At 47.7% G+C, this 18,009-nt stretch overlaps 1 protein-coding gene across 7 annotated transcripts in view; it reads right to left on the reverse strand.

The window, feature by feature from the left end:
• MIER2 (MIER family member 2) overlaps positions 1-18,009 on the reverse strand; it is a 32,043-nt gene that overhangs the window by 7,448 nt on the left and 6,586 nt on the right. For 4 of the 7 annotated variants that reach the window (XM_077332151.1, XM_077332153.1, XM_077332154.1 and 1 more), the window contains 9 exons: positions 16,395-16,729; positions 15,205-15,330; positions 13,363-13,486; positions 9,270-9,376; positions 8,440-8,509; positions 6,996-7,147; positions 6,330-6,411; positions 4,454-4,548; positions 1,241-1,368 (listed from right to left, as the gene is read on the reverse strand). In XM_077332151.1, coding sequence (XP_077188266.1) covers positions 1,241-1,368; positions 4,454-4,548; positions 6,330-6,411; positions 6,996-7,147; positions 8,440-8,509; positions 9,270-9,376; positions 13,363-13,486; positions 15,205-15,330; positions 16,395-16,571 — 1,061 coding nt within the window. In that variant the 5' untranslated portion in view covers positions 16,572-16,729. Of the gene's footprint in view, positions 1-1,240; positions 1,369-4,453; positions 4,549-6,329; positions 6,412-6,995; positions 7,148-8,439; positions 8,510-9,269; positions 9,377-13,362; positions 13,487-15,204; positions 15,331-16,394; positions 16,730-16,771; positions 16,860-18,009 lie in introns of all 7 variants that reach the window. The other 3 variants (XM_077332157.1, XM_077332158.1, XM_077332155.1) reach the window with 3 other exon arrangements.

Here is an 18,009-nt window from a genome sequence, read left to right on the forward strand (position 1 = left end):
TGGGCCTGCATTTGTCAGAATAGAAACTTCTGAAGTCCCTCGAGTTTCTGGCCCTGCCGGAAGGGCAGTAGTTGTGAAAGGACTCTTGCTGTCGAAATCTGTTATCCCTGTCTCTACTGGCATGGCCTTCTTCTTTTCTTTTGTCTCTACAAGGACTTTGTCCAAATTTGATTCACTGAAGGAGTGCGGTCTTCGAGATGTGGTCGACCTTCCAACGTTTGAGACAAATGTTGTGACGAATGCTAACGGTTGCCTGTGCTCTTGTGCAGAACTGCATAGCATTGTGGGATGCATCCACGTCAAACTCATCCGCCCTCTTGGTCTTCAGGATGGACTGCTTGCCGCTGTACTGGCAAAATCATGTCGTTGGTCCAGATGACGACGGTCCGAGTGAATTTGGATAGGGCTGCAGAAGCTCTGGTCCCCATGGAGGAAGCCTCATAATTCTTCTCAAGAGAGTATTCATTTTTCTTGTCTATTGGATCCTTCAGAGGGTTGTCTCCATCTTTAGCGAATATAGCTCCCCAGTGGAGGGCAACGACCAGAGCGCTGACAAGTGGAACTTTTAGATCCTCCGTCACATCTGTGAGACTGTACAGACTCTTGGCAACAGATGTGCCTGGAATAGCCCATTCCGATTTTAGGACATCGTCAAAGCTAGCTGGGAATGGATGGACTGTGTGGACAGGCACGGGCCGCTTGAAACCCCTGAAGCCTTTGATGGAGGTTTTTCTCAGATCTCCATCTCATACTTCCATTTAAGGAAGTCCAGGAACATTTGTTCCTTGTCCTTGTCCCCTCTTTTCTGGTGGCCAGATGACCTGTGGTGTGCCTGAGCTCCCCCCCCACCTGCTTGAGAGGAGGAGCCCACGGCAGACCTTCCCCTCCCTCGTCGGCACTGAGCTGAGACCTGGAATTGTGCAAGGAGGGGGAAGAGATGGCATGGGCGGCACCATGTTTGGGGATTGTATGGGCGGCTCCATTTTAGAAACCCAGGATTATGTGTAGTGCGCCCCCCTCCTGCCAGCTTTCCTCTCTGCTTCCCCCTCCTTCCACCTCTCCACGAGACAGGCTGCCTCAGACCTGCAAGTGGATCTTGCTTCCAGACCGACCTGTGCTGTGGACCTGTCCCAGCACTCCACCCGGCTCTGATCCGGCCGGGAATCGCGTCTCGGCCTCCCCTGTGCTTGGCCGCTAAAGGCCCAGCCATGACAAACATTACTGATCGAGGTCCACGCACGTGGCTCCAGGGTGGAGGACGTACTTCCTCCTTCCAAACCGCGACTGCTGGGCGAAGTAGTCATAGCGTTCCGACTTCTTCCACATGTAATAGTACTCCACGCACTCACCCACGGACCGGGTGCGGACCTGAGGAAACAGAAGAGGATGGCAAATGGAGAAAATCCCCAGGATGGCCTGTCAAGAGCGTGAACCCACAGGAAGCCCTGAGCTGAGGGGGGTCAAGCGGGGAGTTCGTGAGGGTGGGAAAGCACAGGCAGAAGTCTGCTCATGACTGCAGGCCAAAACGAATTATGGGATGCTCCTGAGCCCCTAGAAAGGTTTCATGACCAAAATACCCTGCAGGCCTGAGAAACGTGTCCCAGAATGATCTGCCAGGCACTGCAAATGCCAGACCAAGCACTGTGGTCTGTAGATTTCCCACTTGACTGCAACAGAACGAGGACATAAGAACATCATAAGAGCCCTGCTGGATCAGACCAGGGGTCCACCGAGTCCACCATCCTGTCTCAGTGGCCAACCAGTTCCTCTGGACAGCCGACAGCAGGGCAGAGAGGCTGAGGCCTTCCCCTAAGCTTGCCTCCTGCCTCTGGAATTCAGAGACTTATAGTCTCTGAATGTGGCAGTTCCCCACAGCCACCATGGCTAGTAGCCATTGATAGACTTTTCCATGAATTTATTTAATCCTCCTTTAAGGAGGCCATCACTACCTCCTCTGGCAGCAAATCCCATGTTTTAATCACACTCTGTGTAAAGAAGTATTTTCTTTTGTTCATCCTGAATCTCCTGCCCAACAACTTCCTTGGATGCCATCGAGTTCTAGAAGTTTGGGAGTGGGAGAATTTCTCTGCCAACTCTCTCTACCTCAAGCATAACTTTATAAACCATGTTCCCCCTTAGTTGTCTCTTTTCTAAACCTCCTAGTCAGAGGTTCCAGCGGCCTCTCCTCCTGAATCATAGAATCATAGAGTTGGAAGGGGCCATACAGGCCATCTAGTCCAACCCCCTGCTCAATGCAGGATCAGCCCTAAGCATCCTAAAGCATCCAAGAAAAGCGTGTATCCAACCTTTGCTTGAAGACTGCCAGTGAGGGGGAGCTCACCACCTCCTTAGGCAGCCTATTCCACTGCTGAACTACTCTGACTGTGAATTTTTTTTCCTGATATCTAGCTTATATCGTTGTACTTGTAGTTTAAACCCATTACTGCGTGTCCTTTCCCCTGCAGCCAAGGGACTCTGAAGAAGGGACTCCACCTCCCTCATCATCTTGGTCACCCTCCTCTGTCCTTTTTCCAGCTCTGCAACGTCCTTTTAAGCAACACGGTGACTAGAACTGTACACGGTATTCCAAAAGAGGCTGCACCATAGACCTCTCTATGGGACATCACAATTTCAAATGTTTTATTCTCAATCCTTTTCCTACTCATCCCTAACATACCGTTTGCCTTTTTCACCTGGGCTGGGACTTTCATGAGACTCCACCACAACCCCCAAGATCTTTTTCCCTCTCAGACATGTGCTCATCAGCAGCAGCAGGTACCGATAACTCACAGCAGGACTAAATTTGGGAGCCCGAAACACTTCTCTGCAGTCAGAGCCTCTGATCTATTGCTTGGCACCTTACGTCCTGATCTGTTTCTGCCTGGCTGGGAGATGTATATAGTTTTTGGTGCTTGAAATGGGACTCTCTGGATGGACTCCACTCTTGCCCCAGTTCAAGTATTATTTTTCACCTTGTGACATTCCTGGGAGCTAGGGACCAAGAACACAGAAAAGCCAGCTCTCCCTGTAGGAGCAAAATCACAATCTGCAGAAAACCTTTTACAGGAACCAATCAAAAGAACACAAGATAGCATGCCAGCTTCTGAGCTCTCCAAAATTCTTCATCAAGCTTGATGTTCCAAAACAAAGAGAGGGGGGGGGAGAAGAAAGGGATCAGGCCATGATCATAAGGTCTTCTCTAGGCTTGAGCGCTTTGGTGCTCTTTGGCCGTTTCGGCAGCCATTCAAGCCCGAGGCGGCCAACTGGCCTTCTCTCTCCTGTTCTTCAAAAGAGGGATGTGTGTGAGCGTGTGGAGGGAACAAAGGCCAGTAATTTTGTATTTATTATTGTAAAGGCTGTTTGCCTTATTTGTAAGCCACCCCAAGCCGACTTGTCGAGAAGGGCGGATTATAAATTTAATAATAAATAAAAATAATTTCAGAGGCAAGGTGCTACTTGTTCATTCTTGCTCATGGGAACTAGGGTTCAACCCGATCTCAAAAAGGGACTTCTTAGTCTCTGGGCCTGCTGGCATTAAGCACAGGAACGCTGGTGAAAAAAGCCCTTAAGATCACACACGGAACCTTTTTTTTTCTCCTGTCCACTTTTTAAAATCCTACTTCTTGGCTGGTCCTAATTATTGGAGGGAGGGTGGCACGGCATAGCTCAGTCCTGTCAGATTCCAGAAGCTAAGGATGCTCAGTATTCAGAGGGGGACCACCAAGGAAGACACTGGGCAGGATTGCAAGGGCAAACCATCTCTGCTTCTCACTGGCACGAAAACCGCTTGCTGGGGTCACTGTAAATCAGCTGTGGTTTGATGGCACATTACGCAGGCAATGGAAGGCATCACACGGAGTGTGTTTTGTTTCTGCATTTTGATTCTGGACTGCCGAAAAGCTTTTGTTCACTTGTACCGTTGCAATTCCTTGCCTACCGAGGTTCCTTAAATGCTAAAACCGGGAGGGCTTTGGAACAGGATCAGTTTTGCATGCGGTGATGTCGCTGACAGATTTGTTCTGTATATTTGTTGTGACTGTCACTATATTTATTCTTTTAAGGGATGCCATGTTTTCATGTTGAAACGATGAGAGAAGGAACTCGACAACTAACGGAGAAATCAAAACAAGTTGCTGGAACGGGAAGGCAGGCACCTAAAAGTCTTCTTAAAGAACTCACATGGAACATCGTTGATTTTCCTAACAAGAAGATGCAACTCGTTACTAAAAGTGGCTTCCCTATCAAGAAAACTGGAAAACACAAAAAGGGATTTCTTAAAGTTGGCGGTGACTGCCATGACACCCACAGGCACCACATTGGGGGACCCCGGCTTCTATTATACAAATTTCCCCTTGCAAGGCATCATAGTGGAAAGGAGCTATGTATTCTTCAGTATTCTAAAGAAACAGCCTAGCCTAAAATTCACTCCTGTGCCACAGTTGAGACTTGTTACCTTGTTGGCTTGAATAAGATGGAAGTTCTTCCCGTGCACCCGAAAGCCATGTTCAAAGTTTCTGCACTCCTCCTCGCTCCAGGCACAGAGTTCATCTACAAGGAAGCAAAAAAAAATTAAAATGACAGATTTTTTTGCAACATGTCCGGCGATGCACCTCCAAACGTACGTCTGCTGAAGTATATTTTCTCTTTTCTTTTAAAGTTTAAAATCAGAGGAAGCTTCACTCTTATAGCTAAAAGGGTTTACTTATCGGGTCAGGGTGGGTCAGGATCAGAATTAGTTCCCCTGGAGAAACCTACCCTCTTCTGCATGAATTACAGGGACGATTAGCCTGGAGAGGAAAAGGCTGCCATGTAGGGGATGGAGCAGAGTAGTTCTCTCTTGGCCCGGAGGGATGGACCCGAATGAATGGGATTAAATTAATTCAAAAGAAATCCCATCTAAACATCCGGAAGAGGTCCCTGACAGTTAGAATAGTTTCTCAGTGGAGCAGGCTTCCTCGGGAGGTGGTGGGTTCTCGATCTTTGGAAATTTTTAAACAGAGGCTGGACAGCCATCTGACGGAGAGGCTGATTTTATGAAGATTTAAGGGGGTGGAAGGTGACAGCAGATGAGCGATCGAGATGAGAGTGTCCTGCATAGTACAGGGGGTTGTACTAGATGACCCAGGAGGGCCCTTCCAACTCTATGATTCTATGAGAAGAAAATGCAGGTCACTGGTTCACACAGAGATGCAACAGAGAGCCCCCTTAAGGTAACTGTCATCTCTTCCAAGAACCATCAAATGAGAGACATGGAAGAGTTGCACACCCCAGGCAGTGGCTTACTGGAAGGGGAAGCTCCCAAGGAGTAGAACATACAGAGACACAGCAAGTAGCCTACACTGTGGGCACTATGGATTCACAGCAAACCACCATTACATAACAAAACTGGGGCTTGCAACTGGGGAGAGCAAAAGAGCATCTTTTTCAAGCCATCCCCAGCCATGGTCAGCTAATGAGCTCTGAGACAAGCAAAGCCCCCTCTGGAGGAGGGCCTTCCCCTTCTGCTCCACGCCCACCAGAACTCTCCCTGCTGTCCCATCCTGCAGATGGCGCTACTGGAACCGAGGAAGGGAGAGCAAGAAGCCACTCCGGGCACTCCCAATGCTGTTTTCTAGTTTTACCCCTTTTCCCACTGATGGCCTCCTGGAAGGATTCTGACGTTTCTACCCTAAAGCCCCTGATTCTGTAAGGGCAATCAAAGAGGCTGGAAGGCCACTAGACTTGCAGAGCTGTGTCTGCTGGGGCAGGCTGAATGCAAAATTTACCGATTGGAGGTGCGTGTGTGTGTGACATCCCTAACATTGACATGCTCTGCCCTGATCCCTTCACGGGAACAATGGTGTTCTACTTGTTTATTTTGTTCACCCGGCCCACTGTTTTCTTCCCAAAGCAGCTTACCTCATTCTTTGCTCCTCCATCTTATCCTCACAACAACCCTGTGAGGTAGGCGAGGCCGAGTGCGTGCAAGCTTCCATGGCGCGAGCGGGGAGAATCTGAACCCGAGTCTCCCAGATCCTATTCTAACACTCAACTGCTATGTCACACTGGCTCTTGTTTGGCGCTGGGGTCCCAGCAGCCCTTGGAAATGGCATTCAGAGGGGAAAAAGAGCATGCAGGGTGGGGGAAAATGTAGAAAACCAATTGAAATTGCGACTCTGCCAAGCAGCTCACTAGGCAATCCTGGGCTGGTCACTGTCTTCTGGCCTAGCCTACCTTATGGGATTGTTGTGAGGATCTGGATGCAGGAGGGAGGACAGACGGCACTTGGCTCCTTGGGGAAAGAGACGCTGCAGTTGAGCAGTCCTACAGAGGAGGCTGCGGCTACTCACCTCGAATGACCTTCACGTTGAATCGAAGCCGTCGGAGCGCCTCTTCGGCATTGAAGTTGCACTTCACGAGCTCATACAGGGCCTGCGGAACATACAGGCACATGGAGGCATGGGGCAGCTGTTATGTGGGGAAGCAGTGGGCGAAGGAAAGGGAGCATAACGACAGGGGCAGAAGGGCGAGAGGAGCAGCGAGGGTCCCTACCTACCCAGACTGCCACACATCAGTCTGGGACAACAAACAATTCTGAATGGCCAGCCAAGCAGACCCCAAAGCAGAGCCTGGTTGGTGGACACTGGGAGCATCCTTCACTCCAAACGGCATTCTGCTGGGGGTGTTTAAGCACCTGCCCTCTTGGGTTTCTACCCAGGTTCGAGGAATGCTTCCTCTGCTTGTAGGTAAGCCCACGGTGCCTCCCCATCAGGAGGGCTCAAAAGATGCAGTCATGCCCAATGCCAAGAGAGCAGGAAGAACTAATGTCCGCCCGCCCCCGCCAGCAGAGAAATGCAAAGTCAGGGCAGAGAGATGCAAAGTAAGAGCAGATCACTGCGCTGGAAGCAGAGGTGAGTCCTGGAGAAGAAGCACACAGGCGAATGAGCTCTCACAGCACCCTTGCTGCCAGTACCTGCAACCCCTTTGGCAGAGTCCCACCCCCACCCCATGCTCACTTGTTCATTATCCTTCACCACCTCTCCCTCAGGAAGGCTGGGGTTGGAGACCTCATCCCACCGCCTCTTGATGGCACGGTAAAGGAACTCTTCCACCTCTCTCTCGGGGAGGATGTTCGGATCCCAGAGCAACTGGTCGTCATTTTCATACACTAGAAGAGAAGCTTCAGTTAGTAGGCCTGAGGTGAGCTAAGAACACCTGCGACAAAGAAGCCGCATGCAGATCTGGGAAGCAGAGTTCCAGATCCAGCAGCCGGAGTCATTTAGAGCAGCAGTCCGCAACCTTTTTTGTGTTGCGGACTGCTGCCAAGGGGTGGGGGGAGAGGGCAACCCGGCCCCCACACACGCCCTCTGCCCCTGTGCAACGCGCATGCGCGGACCTGCCGCACATGCGTGTTTGCACCCGGCAGGGCCACAAACGTACGTGCACAGCAGTTTTGCACATGCGCGGGCCTGCCACACATGCGCGTTTGCGCTCCCAGTGGGGGCGCATGCACGGCAGCTCTGCGCATGCGCAAAATTGCCGTGCGACGTTTGCGTACCCATCGGCCGCAAACACACATGCACAGCTAGTCTGCACATGCGCGTTTGTGCAGCTGGCGTGCTGGCGGCTGCGCTTCCCTCTCCCACAGCAAGAAGCTCGCCGGGCCACAAGCTAATCGGCTGCTTTGGTGGCCAATTTGCTCGCGGCCTGGCTTGCTTCTCGCTGCAGGGGATGGGGCAGGGAGAGGGAGCCGCAGCCCCGTGCCAAGGCTTTCGCGGTCTGGCACCGAGCTGCGGCCCGGGGGTTGGGGGAGCACTGATTTAGAGGCTCCATGTCTGCCACGTATCCAATGGAGAATGGGACAGAAGCACAGAATGTGTTCCATCAGAACCTTGGCTTTTAAAGAGCACTGTCACAAATGCCTACAAGCATGCAGGCAATGGTTCTCCAATTTCTGGAGCCAGAGGAATTGGTGTGTGTGTGTTAATACACCCAATAAAGCCAGTCTTGTGAACAACAGAAAAACTACAGGATAAATTATGCAAAACAGTAAATTTTGCTGGGTTGGTGAATGTATGTCATTTACTCAGATCACACAAACTTCCCTTTCTGGTTCAGAAGATGCCCTGAGCCTTATCTTCCTCAGTTCCCATCCACTGTGGGGACAGAAGTGGCCCGCCTGACCCTTACAGCGTGGCTGCAAGAGTGAGTGGAAAGCTTCTCATCCCTTTAAAACCAGGTGTCCTGTGGCAAGACAGAGGATGCTGTCAGCTGCCCCTTATCTCTGGCCTTTGAAAGTTTACTTTTTAAAAAGGACACTCTGAGTTTCCCGGAAATGTAAACCCCCGTATCCTGCCACCCTCAAATGCTTGAAGGGCATTTGTCTAGGATCACAAACCACCGGCTAGCATGGAAACACAGACTGGAAGAGGGCAGATCCTGCCAGGAATGGTCTCCCACCTTTTTCGCCGTGCCTGTTCAACTGGAGAAGAGGGACAGCTGCCTGGTACTGCGGCCCAACCATAATCTCCTGTGAAAACACACACACAGGCAAAGATGTTTGAGACAGAAGGAGGCTTTTGGGATTCTAAGGAGGCACAGCAATGGCAAGCAACTCCAAAGAGCTGACAGTGCTGTTGCTGTCCACGGAACTTTTATGAAAACTGTCAAAATGACCCACACCAGGTCAGGTTCCTTGGGGACTGTGGGACGAAACGGAAGTTTTCGTCATAACGCAGCCTGCCCAATCCCGGGTTGGCATTCAGTAGGCAAAACAGAGCAAGGTGGTGTTTGCCTGGCCCAATGGAGGTGGTTAAAGGGCAGATCCTCTTCTTGGAATCTCCTGCCTCCACATATACAACCTTCACCTCCCTGGGCTTCCTAGTCTCCCTGCCCCCTGTTTTCAGCATCCTGCCCCCAAATCATTCACTTCTCTCGTCAGCTCCAAAGCACAATGCGCCTTCTTGAATCCTAGCGTGAACCTCCCTTCCACTCCTGGATGGGGCACAGCTTCTCCTCCTGCCGAGCCCTTCAGCATTTGCTGGCAGGGGCTCATGGGAATTGTAGTCCATTGACATCCGGAGGGCTGCAGTTTGACTACCCCCGCTGACCTTGATGGACCAAGGGGGGTCTGGTTCAGCAGAAGGCCAGTTTCATGTGCCCATATGCTACCTTGAACTCATTGACTGAAGAAAGGCAGAAATGAATAAAATACATGAAGACAGGAAACCTCAGCTCCCCACCCCCCTTCTCCACCTGAAATTCTGGCCAGGGGCCCTCCAACCACTGACCTTCTTACAGTCGTTGGGAGGGATGGAGTCTTCTTCAGAGTCTTCAGCCGAGAAGGAAGCACAGGGGGAAGAGCTGGGACCCTTGTCTTCATCCGCGAGGAAGTTGGCTTATGGATAAGGGAAGGCAGGGCTGAGCTTTATTAATTGGCTGAGTTCAGTTTTGTTCTGCCCCTTCCCTGAGAGATGCCCCTGGGTCAAGTTACTTAAAACAGCATAACATTTTAAACACTAGAATTCCCATAGGCACCAAAGGCATTAAAAATGGTAGCTAGCTTCAGAACTTTTTAATAAACAAAAATAAGACGTTTTCAATGTTTACTAAGAAGAATCAGTGGCATGGCTGTTAGAACACCATACAAGGTTCAAATCTCCATTTGCCATGAAAAAAAAACTTTGTGATATCACCCTTCAGAGAAAAAAGTCACATGGATTTTATGATCCCTAAAGGTCTTGGATTATGCTCCAAGTTGCGGAAAAGCTCTGTCTTAGTTGTGAACCAATATGGTTTAATCATTACAGCAACCCCGTTAACACAAAAGCAAGAAGAGGATGAACTGCAAAACAGGGAAACCTGATTTAAGGGATTCAACTGGTTTTGTTTCCCTCTGGTTATTTAAATCACATCCCTCAGACCAATTGAGCCTGCCCCTAAATTCATTTTGCCTAAGACTGCAACCTTAATTCATAGATAATGCAACTAAAGTCTAGCTAGTTAGTCTGTTGGGGGCAAATTTTATCCAATGAGGCCCAGAGTTAGGGCTAGGTCAGTCTATTATGGGAAGCTATTTTCATTGTGGACCACGGAGATCAGAATCAAAACCTCCTAAAAGAAAGTTAACAGGATGCACCTTTATTACGACAACAATAATTTGTAGATGAATTTACCTTTGTTCAGTTTGATGTAAATAAAATTCCACTCACATATGCAATGGAGGTGAAAAACTGATTTCAACTATTAGATGCAACAGAGAAGATACCTGATGAACTGTGGCAGGAAATTCAATCAACAGTTGTTGAAACAGTAGTAAAGCCACATGAAGCCAGAAAAAAGATAAAAATGGCTTTCAGATGAAACTATAAGAATAGCTGAATGTAGAAAAGCAGCAAAAGCTGCAAGGAAAAGGAAGCAAGACAATTAAGTGTGGATTTTCAAAAGGCAGCAAGAATAGACAGTGAAACTTACTGGGACAAAAAATGCAAGCAGTTAGAAGAAGATTACACAAGGGGACACACATGAAATGCTTTTGCCCAAGTAAAGAGGTTCCAAATGCTATTTACTGCTCGCAAAAGCATTATCAAAGATAAACAAGGGAAGAAACTGATTCCCCAACAGAACATCAAGAACAAGTGGCGGGAATACACAGAAGAACTGTATGCAAGGAGAAAGAAAGTACACTCTCTTCAAAATGAAAAACAGAAATAGAATTTGAACTAGCCATTCTTGAGGATGAAGCTGAAAAGGTCTTGAGTCAATTGCCAAACAACAAGGCACTGACTTCATACCTGTGGAACTGCTGAAATGTGTACAAATCAAAATCATTACAGCTTTGTGCCAGAAAATCTGGGAAACTAATAACTGGCTAGAGGAGCAGAAACGATCTGTGTTCATCCTACTACTGAATAAGGGTGACTGTTCCAGTTACCAATTCAAGTGGGTAGCTGTGTTGGTCTGAAGTAGCACAACAAAATTTGATTCAAATAGCACTTTAAAGCTCACACTTTGAATACATCTTTGTTGGTCTTAAAGGTGCTATTGGAATCAAATTTTGTTGTTCCAGTTTCCATACAATAGCCCTCATTTTTCATACTTGTACAAGCTCCAACAGAAAAAATACAATGTTTAAGATATAAAGACATGCTGACCAATATGGGTCAAATTAAGAGCTGGGACTAGCTCCAAAAAGAAGGGGAAAATATCCAATGGTTTGAGCACTTCCAAATCATTGCAAAGTTTAAGTCAGAACTGAGCAGCTCTACTATATCAATGAGAACAATGACTGAATCTGAGATGAGGGTACCACTTATCTGGATTGGGAAAGTCACGGGAATATCAGAAGTGTGTCTACCTCAGCTTTACTAGCACAGGAAAGCTTTTGATTGTATGGATCACAACAAATTGTGGGAAGCCCTGCAAAATTAGGAGGTGCCAGTACAATGCGCTCTATTTGATCAGACTCATGCAGTCACTCTATGCCAGGGGTAATCAAACTGCGGCTCTCCAAGATGCCCATGGACTACAATTCACTAGCAGGGGCTCATGGGAATTGTAGTCCATGGACATCTGGAGGGCCGCAGTTTGACTACCCCTGCCTATGCAAACCAAGAAGTCACTGTACATACACCACTTGCTGACACTGACTGGTTCAAAATAGAGAAAGGAGTGTGCCAAGGTTGTGTTCTTTTCCACTTCCTGTTTAACTGGTAAGCTGAGATCATTATAAGAAAGACTGAACTCAAAGAATCAAACACTGGAATGAAGGTTGGAGGAAGGAATATAAATAATCTTTGGTATGCTGATGACACGACCCTCCTGTCAGAAACTCAGGAAGGCCTAGAACAGCTGAGTACAAAAAACAGTGAAGAAAGCAAGAAATTTGGCCTTTTCTTAAGCACTAAATGACCACTGTAAAAAACAGACATGTCAAAATAGCAACTGAGAGTGAAGAGATAGAATACGTTCAAGATTTCATTTTTCTTGAATCACAGATTGATGCGTGGTGATTGCAGTATGGAAATACAAGGTCGAATTGCTCTGAGTCGCTCAGCAATGATGAGCTTGAACCAAACACGGAAAAGCAAGGACAGAAGCCTGCCTACCGTATGTGGACTAGTCCAATCCATCATATTTCCAGTAGCTACTTGTGGCTGTGAAAGTTGGACTATGGAAAAATCGAACAAGAGAATGATCGATTAATTTGAAATCTGGTGTTGGAGAAGGCTTTGGAGAGTTTCATGGACAGCAAAAGTCACCAACATGGAAATACTACCATCATTGGTAAGCAAAATCATGAAACTCCAGCTCACTTACTTTGGCCATATCATGTGATCCAACTTAATGGAGAGAACAATTATACTAGGCCTGGTCAGTGAAAAAAGGAAACCACACTGACAAAGAGTGCAGTGGTTAGATACAATTAAAATGGACATCAGCCAGAACATTCCAAAACGAAAAGAAATGGTAAAAAAGGTAAAGGTATCCCCTGTGCAAGTACCGGGTCATGTCTGACCCTTGGGGTGACGCCCTCTAGTGTTTTCATGGCAGACTCAATACGGGGTAGTTTGCCAGTGCCTTCCCCAGTCATTACCGTTTTACCCCCCAGCAGCAAGCTCGGTGTTCATTTTACCAACCTCGGAAGGATGGAAGGCTGAGTCAACCTTGAGCCGGCTGCTGGGATTGAACTCCCAGCCTCATGGGCAGACCTTTCAGACTGCATGTCTGCTGCCTTACCACTCTGCGCCACAAGAGGCTCATAAAATGGTACAAGATCAAATATCATGGTGGCAGTAGAGCCATAGGATCACCAAGAGTCGGACTTTACTGAACGGCTAACATCATCGTTTTTGCTATTTAAGGAAAAGATGATGAATCAGTGACAAACTCTTTAATCTGTTTGGCCATTCTAGGCAAAATATTCAGTGGGAACTCATTGACCCAATCTGCTTTCCTCTGATGCAAGAAACCTTTCCCTAAGGCATGCCTCTTGCCTCAGGGGAAGGCTGTTTGAGGGCAATTAGCATCCTTAGGGGAACTGATACAAAGGACCCAGCAGTGGGAAGGCAGGGGGAGAAGGGGGGAAGAAGACATTTATCGCTGACCACAACAGTTTTCGAAGCCTCATTTTGATGATGTTTTTCTTCCCAGAATTAAGTTTTCCCTGCCTGGACTGTATCACATCAGTCCACGGAAGCACGGAAGGGTGGCTGAAACTAGGGACCAATGCGGCCGTGCACAACCCTAGCTGGAACTGGAGCCAGTTGTTGGCACATGACAAGTGAGAGAAGAGAGTGAGGCCTTGATCTGTACAGAGGGTCGTGTTGAATCCACCCCTCCTTGTTAAACGTTTGTGGCTTGCAAGATGCTGGCAAAACTTACAACTGTGCTGGTTGGGGAAAAGATCCGATGCATCATGAGACGTGACGGAAGGAGTCAGATCATCTGCTGAAGACTGTGTCTCTTCTTCCTCTTCCCCCGAAAGCAAATCCTTTGCTATTTGCTCCTTTCATTGACAATAATAATAATAATAATAATAATAATAATAATAATAATAATAATAATAATAATAATAATAATAATAATAATAAATTATCTATAAATCACCCTTCCTTGAAGGTACAGGGTGGGTAACACATAATGAACAATGGAATAATACAGTATAATCATATATAGACATAAGCATTACAATAAAGGAAGGTTTAAGAATTTCAGTACATGCTACTTAATTCTCTTTGTTAATATGTATAATTCTTGTTTCTAGTTTCATATGTATTTCTGAACAGTTCATCCAGGGGTTGGACACAGGCCAAAGTGAGCTCACCCAAGTGAATGTGGGCCAATAAACTGCGACTGAATCCCCACAAGACGGAAGTTTTACTGAGCGTCAGAAAGCCTGACATGAGATTCAAGGTGTCACTGGAAGAGGCTGCACTCCCCGTGAAGGCAGAGAGGGGTCCATTGTCAGGGCTGCTCTTGGATCCAGGCCTGTTGCTAGACTAGGGCCTTTGAACATTTTCAACTGGTTAGGCAGCTACAAGTGCTTTAACTAGTGAGCCAGCTGGGGAGAAATGATCTGGTCTCTATGGCACATGACCTGGTTACATCTAGATTAGATAACTGCAATCCGCTCTATGCGGGGCTGCCCTTGAGAACTGTTCAGAAGCCTTGGCAGGTGTTGAATGCTGCAGATGGGATGGCATCTGGAGTGGATTGTAGGGACCAAATTACTCCATTCATGTTCCACCTAACACTGACTCCCAATCTGCTTCTTGTCACAATTCCAGGTGCTGTGGTTGACCTTTAAAGCCCTATGTGGTTTGGGAACAACATTTCAGAAGGGCCACCTGTTCCCTTATGAGCCTTCTCGACAACTGTGGTCATTATTGGACGTCCTGCTTCAGATACCACCCCACACTCCCAAGAATAGGCAGGTGGCAACCCAGGAGAGGCCCTTCTCGGTTGTGGCACCAAAACTCTCGGACTTTGCCCAGCAGGGAGAATGTCCCCTTTTGCTGACACCTCCAAGGAATACCCTTTTGTTTGCCATTCTGTCACTGATCCCTCCCTCCTGCTAAAGGCCTTAGCTGTTCCTTTTAAATGGTTTTTAAATGGTTTTGATGATGATGTTGGTTTGAATGTTTTTTGTGATTTTGTGATCTTGTTACTCACAATAATGATAAAGCTGGCTGAACCTTCCTTCCCAGCAAGCTCTGTTACTCTGCACCGGCCCAGTCACTTGGGCGGACGCCTTCACATGGAGACTAATGGGGCATAGCGACAGGTTCACTTTCCACTGCTCTCAGCATCCACAATTGGGAATGAAACTGTCCATTAATCTTTAATCTCGGCATTTTTATTTCCTTTATTATGGTTACTTCCCACCCTGCACCAGGGGGAACGCGAATGAATGATGGCGTCATAAACTGAGCTAGTTAATTCCATGGGTCTCTTGTATCTGGTAAGCATTTTCATTATGTTGTGGGCCACTCTCTACTTATATATGTGGTCTTGTAACTCCCGTTTCATTGTCCGAGGAAGTGCGTTGTGCAACCGAACGCTTGAATAAAACTTTGAATAAAACTTTGCTGGGCTTCAAGGTACCAGTGGACTCTCAGAGCCAATGCCTCGCAGGGTTCACACACTTGTGAAATGGAGACCAGCATGAGATCCAGAAGAAGGAAAGGCTGGCAGCCGGTCTTGGAAGCAGCAAACCACGCTTACCTTATCCAAGGTCATGTCTGGAAGGTTGGGCGCAACGTCATTGCTCTCACTGTCCTGCTCCAAGACAGGGTCAGAAGCCTCATAGCCGTAGAGGGCGAGCAGTTCCTCAAATGGCATCTCACTGTTCTAAATGACAGGATAGTAAAGCTGTCAGCTAGGACAGGGATCCCCGACATGGTGCCCGTGGGCCTCATGGCAGCTGCCAAATGTTCTTAGAAAGTGGGCAAGGCCAAGTAGAGCTTTTGCCAAGCAAGGCTTCTGCTTGGTCGCTGGAGATTTGATTGGCTGTGCATTTTGGGAGAACCCCCCCCTCCCCAGTGTCATCACAGCAGCTATTTTGTGGTTACGCCCACCCACCATGCTGAGTCAGAATTCCAAAGGTGCCCATAGGTTCAGAAGAGTTATGGACCTGAGCTAGGAAGTGTACCTGCCACAGTAGCCAGGCTCACATAGAGACGTTATAAAAGGCAGCCTGGCTCTTTGCACAGATGGGGAATGCAAAGGTCTAAAGAGGCAAGGTAACTTATGGAACTTATTCACTCATGGTATGAGTTTTCCAGCACACCACTGTTGTCAAAAGCAAACTGTGCTTCTGCCCACACATCTTCAAAGAAATCCTCCTTGTTCCCCACAATTCTGAGAATGGAGATACTCTTCCTGAATAACAATTGAAGGCATACACCCCAAATGATTTATTTTTAAGGACATGCAAGAATCACCTTGCCTTTGATGAACCCAAACCTTTTCTTACTGTGAGTTCCAGGTGTGCCTCCACAAGGGAAGGAGGAAAACACAGAGTGGTTACTTATGCAAGGACACAATATCCAGCCTCCTTGGAGGGAGTACGATTCTGCCATGTGTGCCTCGGCATCAGCGACAGCTGGATGAGCCACACAGACCAGTTGCAGATGCAAAGCAGAATTACCTAACCCTTGAGGAGGCTGTCGGTAGAGAAGCTAGATCAGAGCGGTAACTCATGCAGAGACACACCATGCTCTCTTTTTATCTCTCAGAGCATGACACTGTTCTCAAGGAACCTACTAGTATGTCCCAGCGAAAGTCAGAGCATGGTTGCCCATAAGGATGAGGAACTTCTCAGCCACCACGCTTGCTTTCTCAGCAGTTTGATACAAAACATAATGCTTGGTTACCTAGAACAGAGAGGACAAAACCCTCTTAGTATATGTTACCTGGGAAGCATTGAAGCTCTTCTCTAGCTCTTCCAATGGCTTTGCTTTTCCTTGTGCGTGCTCTTCCTCCTCTGTCTCTTCCCGCACTCCGTAGTTCTGAGACAGGATCTCAGCCAGGTTGAACCGGTGGTCAGCTGAGCCCATGGACACCACTGCATGGATTGGAAAGTGCACCATTAGCCAGGTTCACTCCAAACAAGGCTCCATTTGTAGCAGGAAAGCTTCCAGGCTGGTTGCTTTGGTATACGGGCTCCTGTTTAGCACTGACACCTCTGGAAGACTTCAGAAGTGGAGGTGGAAGAAGGGAAAGGGGGAAGCGGAAATGGTGGAAGAGTCTGCGGTTGGGAAGGAAAACACACTGTGTGAGCATTCTGTACCTGCAGTGGTGTGAAGGCTCCCTCTCCCAGGGCATAAGTTACACACAGGGTATGGCACCACCCTTGGACTCTGCCTCCCAACTGAGGCCTTTAAAAAAGTAAAAACTCTATTAAGACAGACATTCCACTTTATACACCTCCACCCCAGCAACACAGATCATTTCTCCCCTCTCCCTTAAAAAACAATTATTAAACAGTTCTTCTTTCTATATCTGGCCGTGATTCAAAATATACATTACAAAGCCCCTGTAGCTTCCATGAGGACTCTGGATTTCCAGGCTTTCCCAGGTGTCTGCGGACCCAATCAGGATAATGTACAATAAGAGATATGCTGGATGTTATCCTTATCCATGGTTCCTCTATATATTTGTGAAATAGCCTGGGGGGTGGAACGTGTCCGGCTGTTCGAGTTGGAAGAGGGCCAATCAGGGTGAAGCCAGCAAGGCTGGCTGCACCCTGATTGGCCCTGCCCCTACAGCTCCCTCCCTCCCTGGATGCTAGCCACGTTCCTCTCAGCCGCACCAGAGACAGGGAGAGACACACACAGCCCTGCCAGACCGAACACGAGCCCTCATTCCCTCCTATTGCTCCTGCTGCAAGGGAAGCAGAGAGAGACACAGAGAAAGCTACCCCAAACTGCTGACAGAGAAACAGAGAGAGCCACCTCTGCTGCAACGGAGGAAGTGACAGACAGACAGAGAGAGCTGCACCAAACTGCAGACCAGCCCTGATTACCTGCTATGCCTCCTGCTGCAAGGCACACCAAGAGAGGAAGAGGGAGAGACACACACACAGAGAGAGATCTGCTCCTCCCAGTGTCCCCTGGGTCCTAGCGCCCATTGCATTCCTGCAATGGACTCTCTTACTAGTATTACAATATTTTAGTTTGACTACTGGTATTTGTGTTTATAGGTTGTGAAACAAACATACTGAGATTAATTGTCCTTAAAAGAAGAGAGGCATGGTATGAGTATGGATGAATTATTTTACTTTTAACAAAACTAAAAATGTTTTAATCATTATGACTGTTTACAGTTCAGGACTTGCTACGGAGGAAAAGATAGTAAAAAACAGAGTTTCTCTGGAAAACCGTTCTGGCTGACGTCCTTGGAATGAAATAAACTAAAAGAAAGGCCATTGTTTGAAAAGATACTTTATCATTGTTTAATGTTTTTAGGATAAGTCTTCTTTTATTGTTCTGTCCAATCAAGATCATGGCTGCAGCACTCCTGGACAAA

The sequence above is a fragment of the Paroedura picta genome, chromosome 4 (genome assembly GCF_049243985.1).
Source record: "Paroedura picta isolate Pp20150507F chromosome 4, Ppicta_v3.0, whole genome shotgun sequence".
Classification (NCBI taxonomy): domain Eukaryota; kingdom Metazoa; phylum Chordata; class Lepidosauria; order Squamata; family Gekkonidae; genus Paroedura; species Paroedura picta.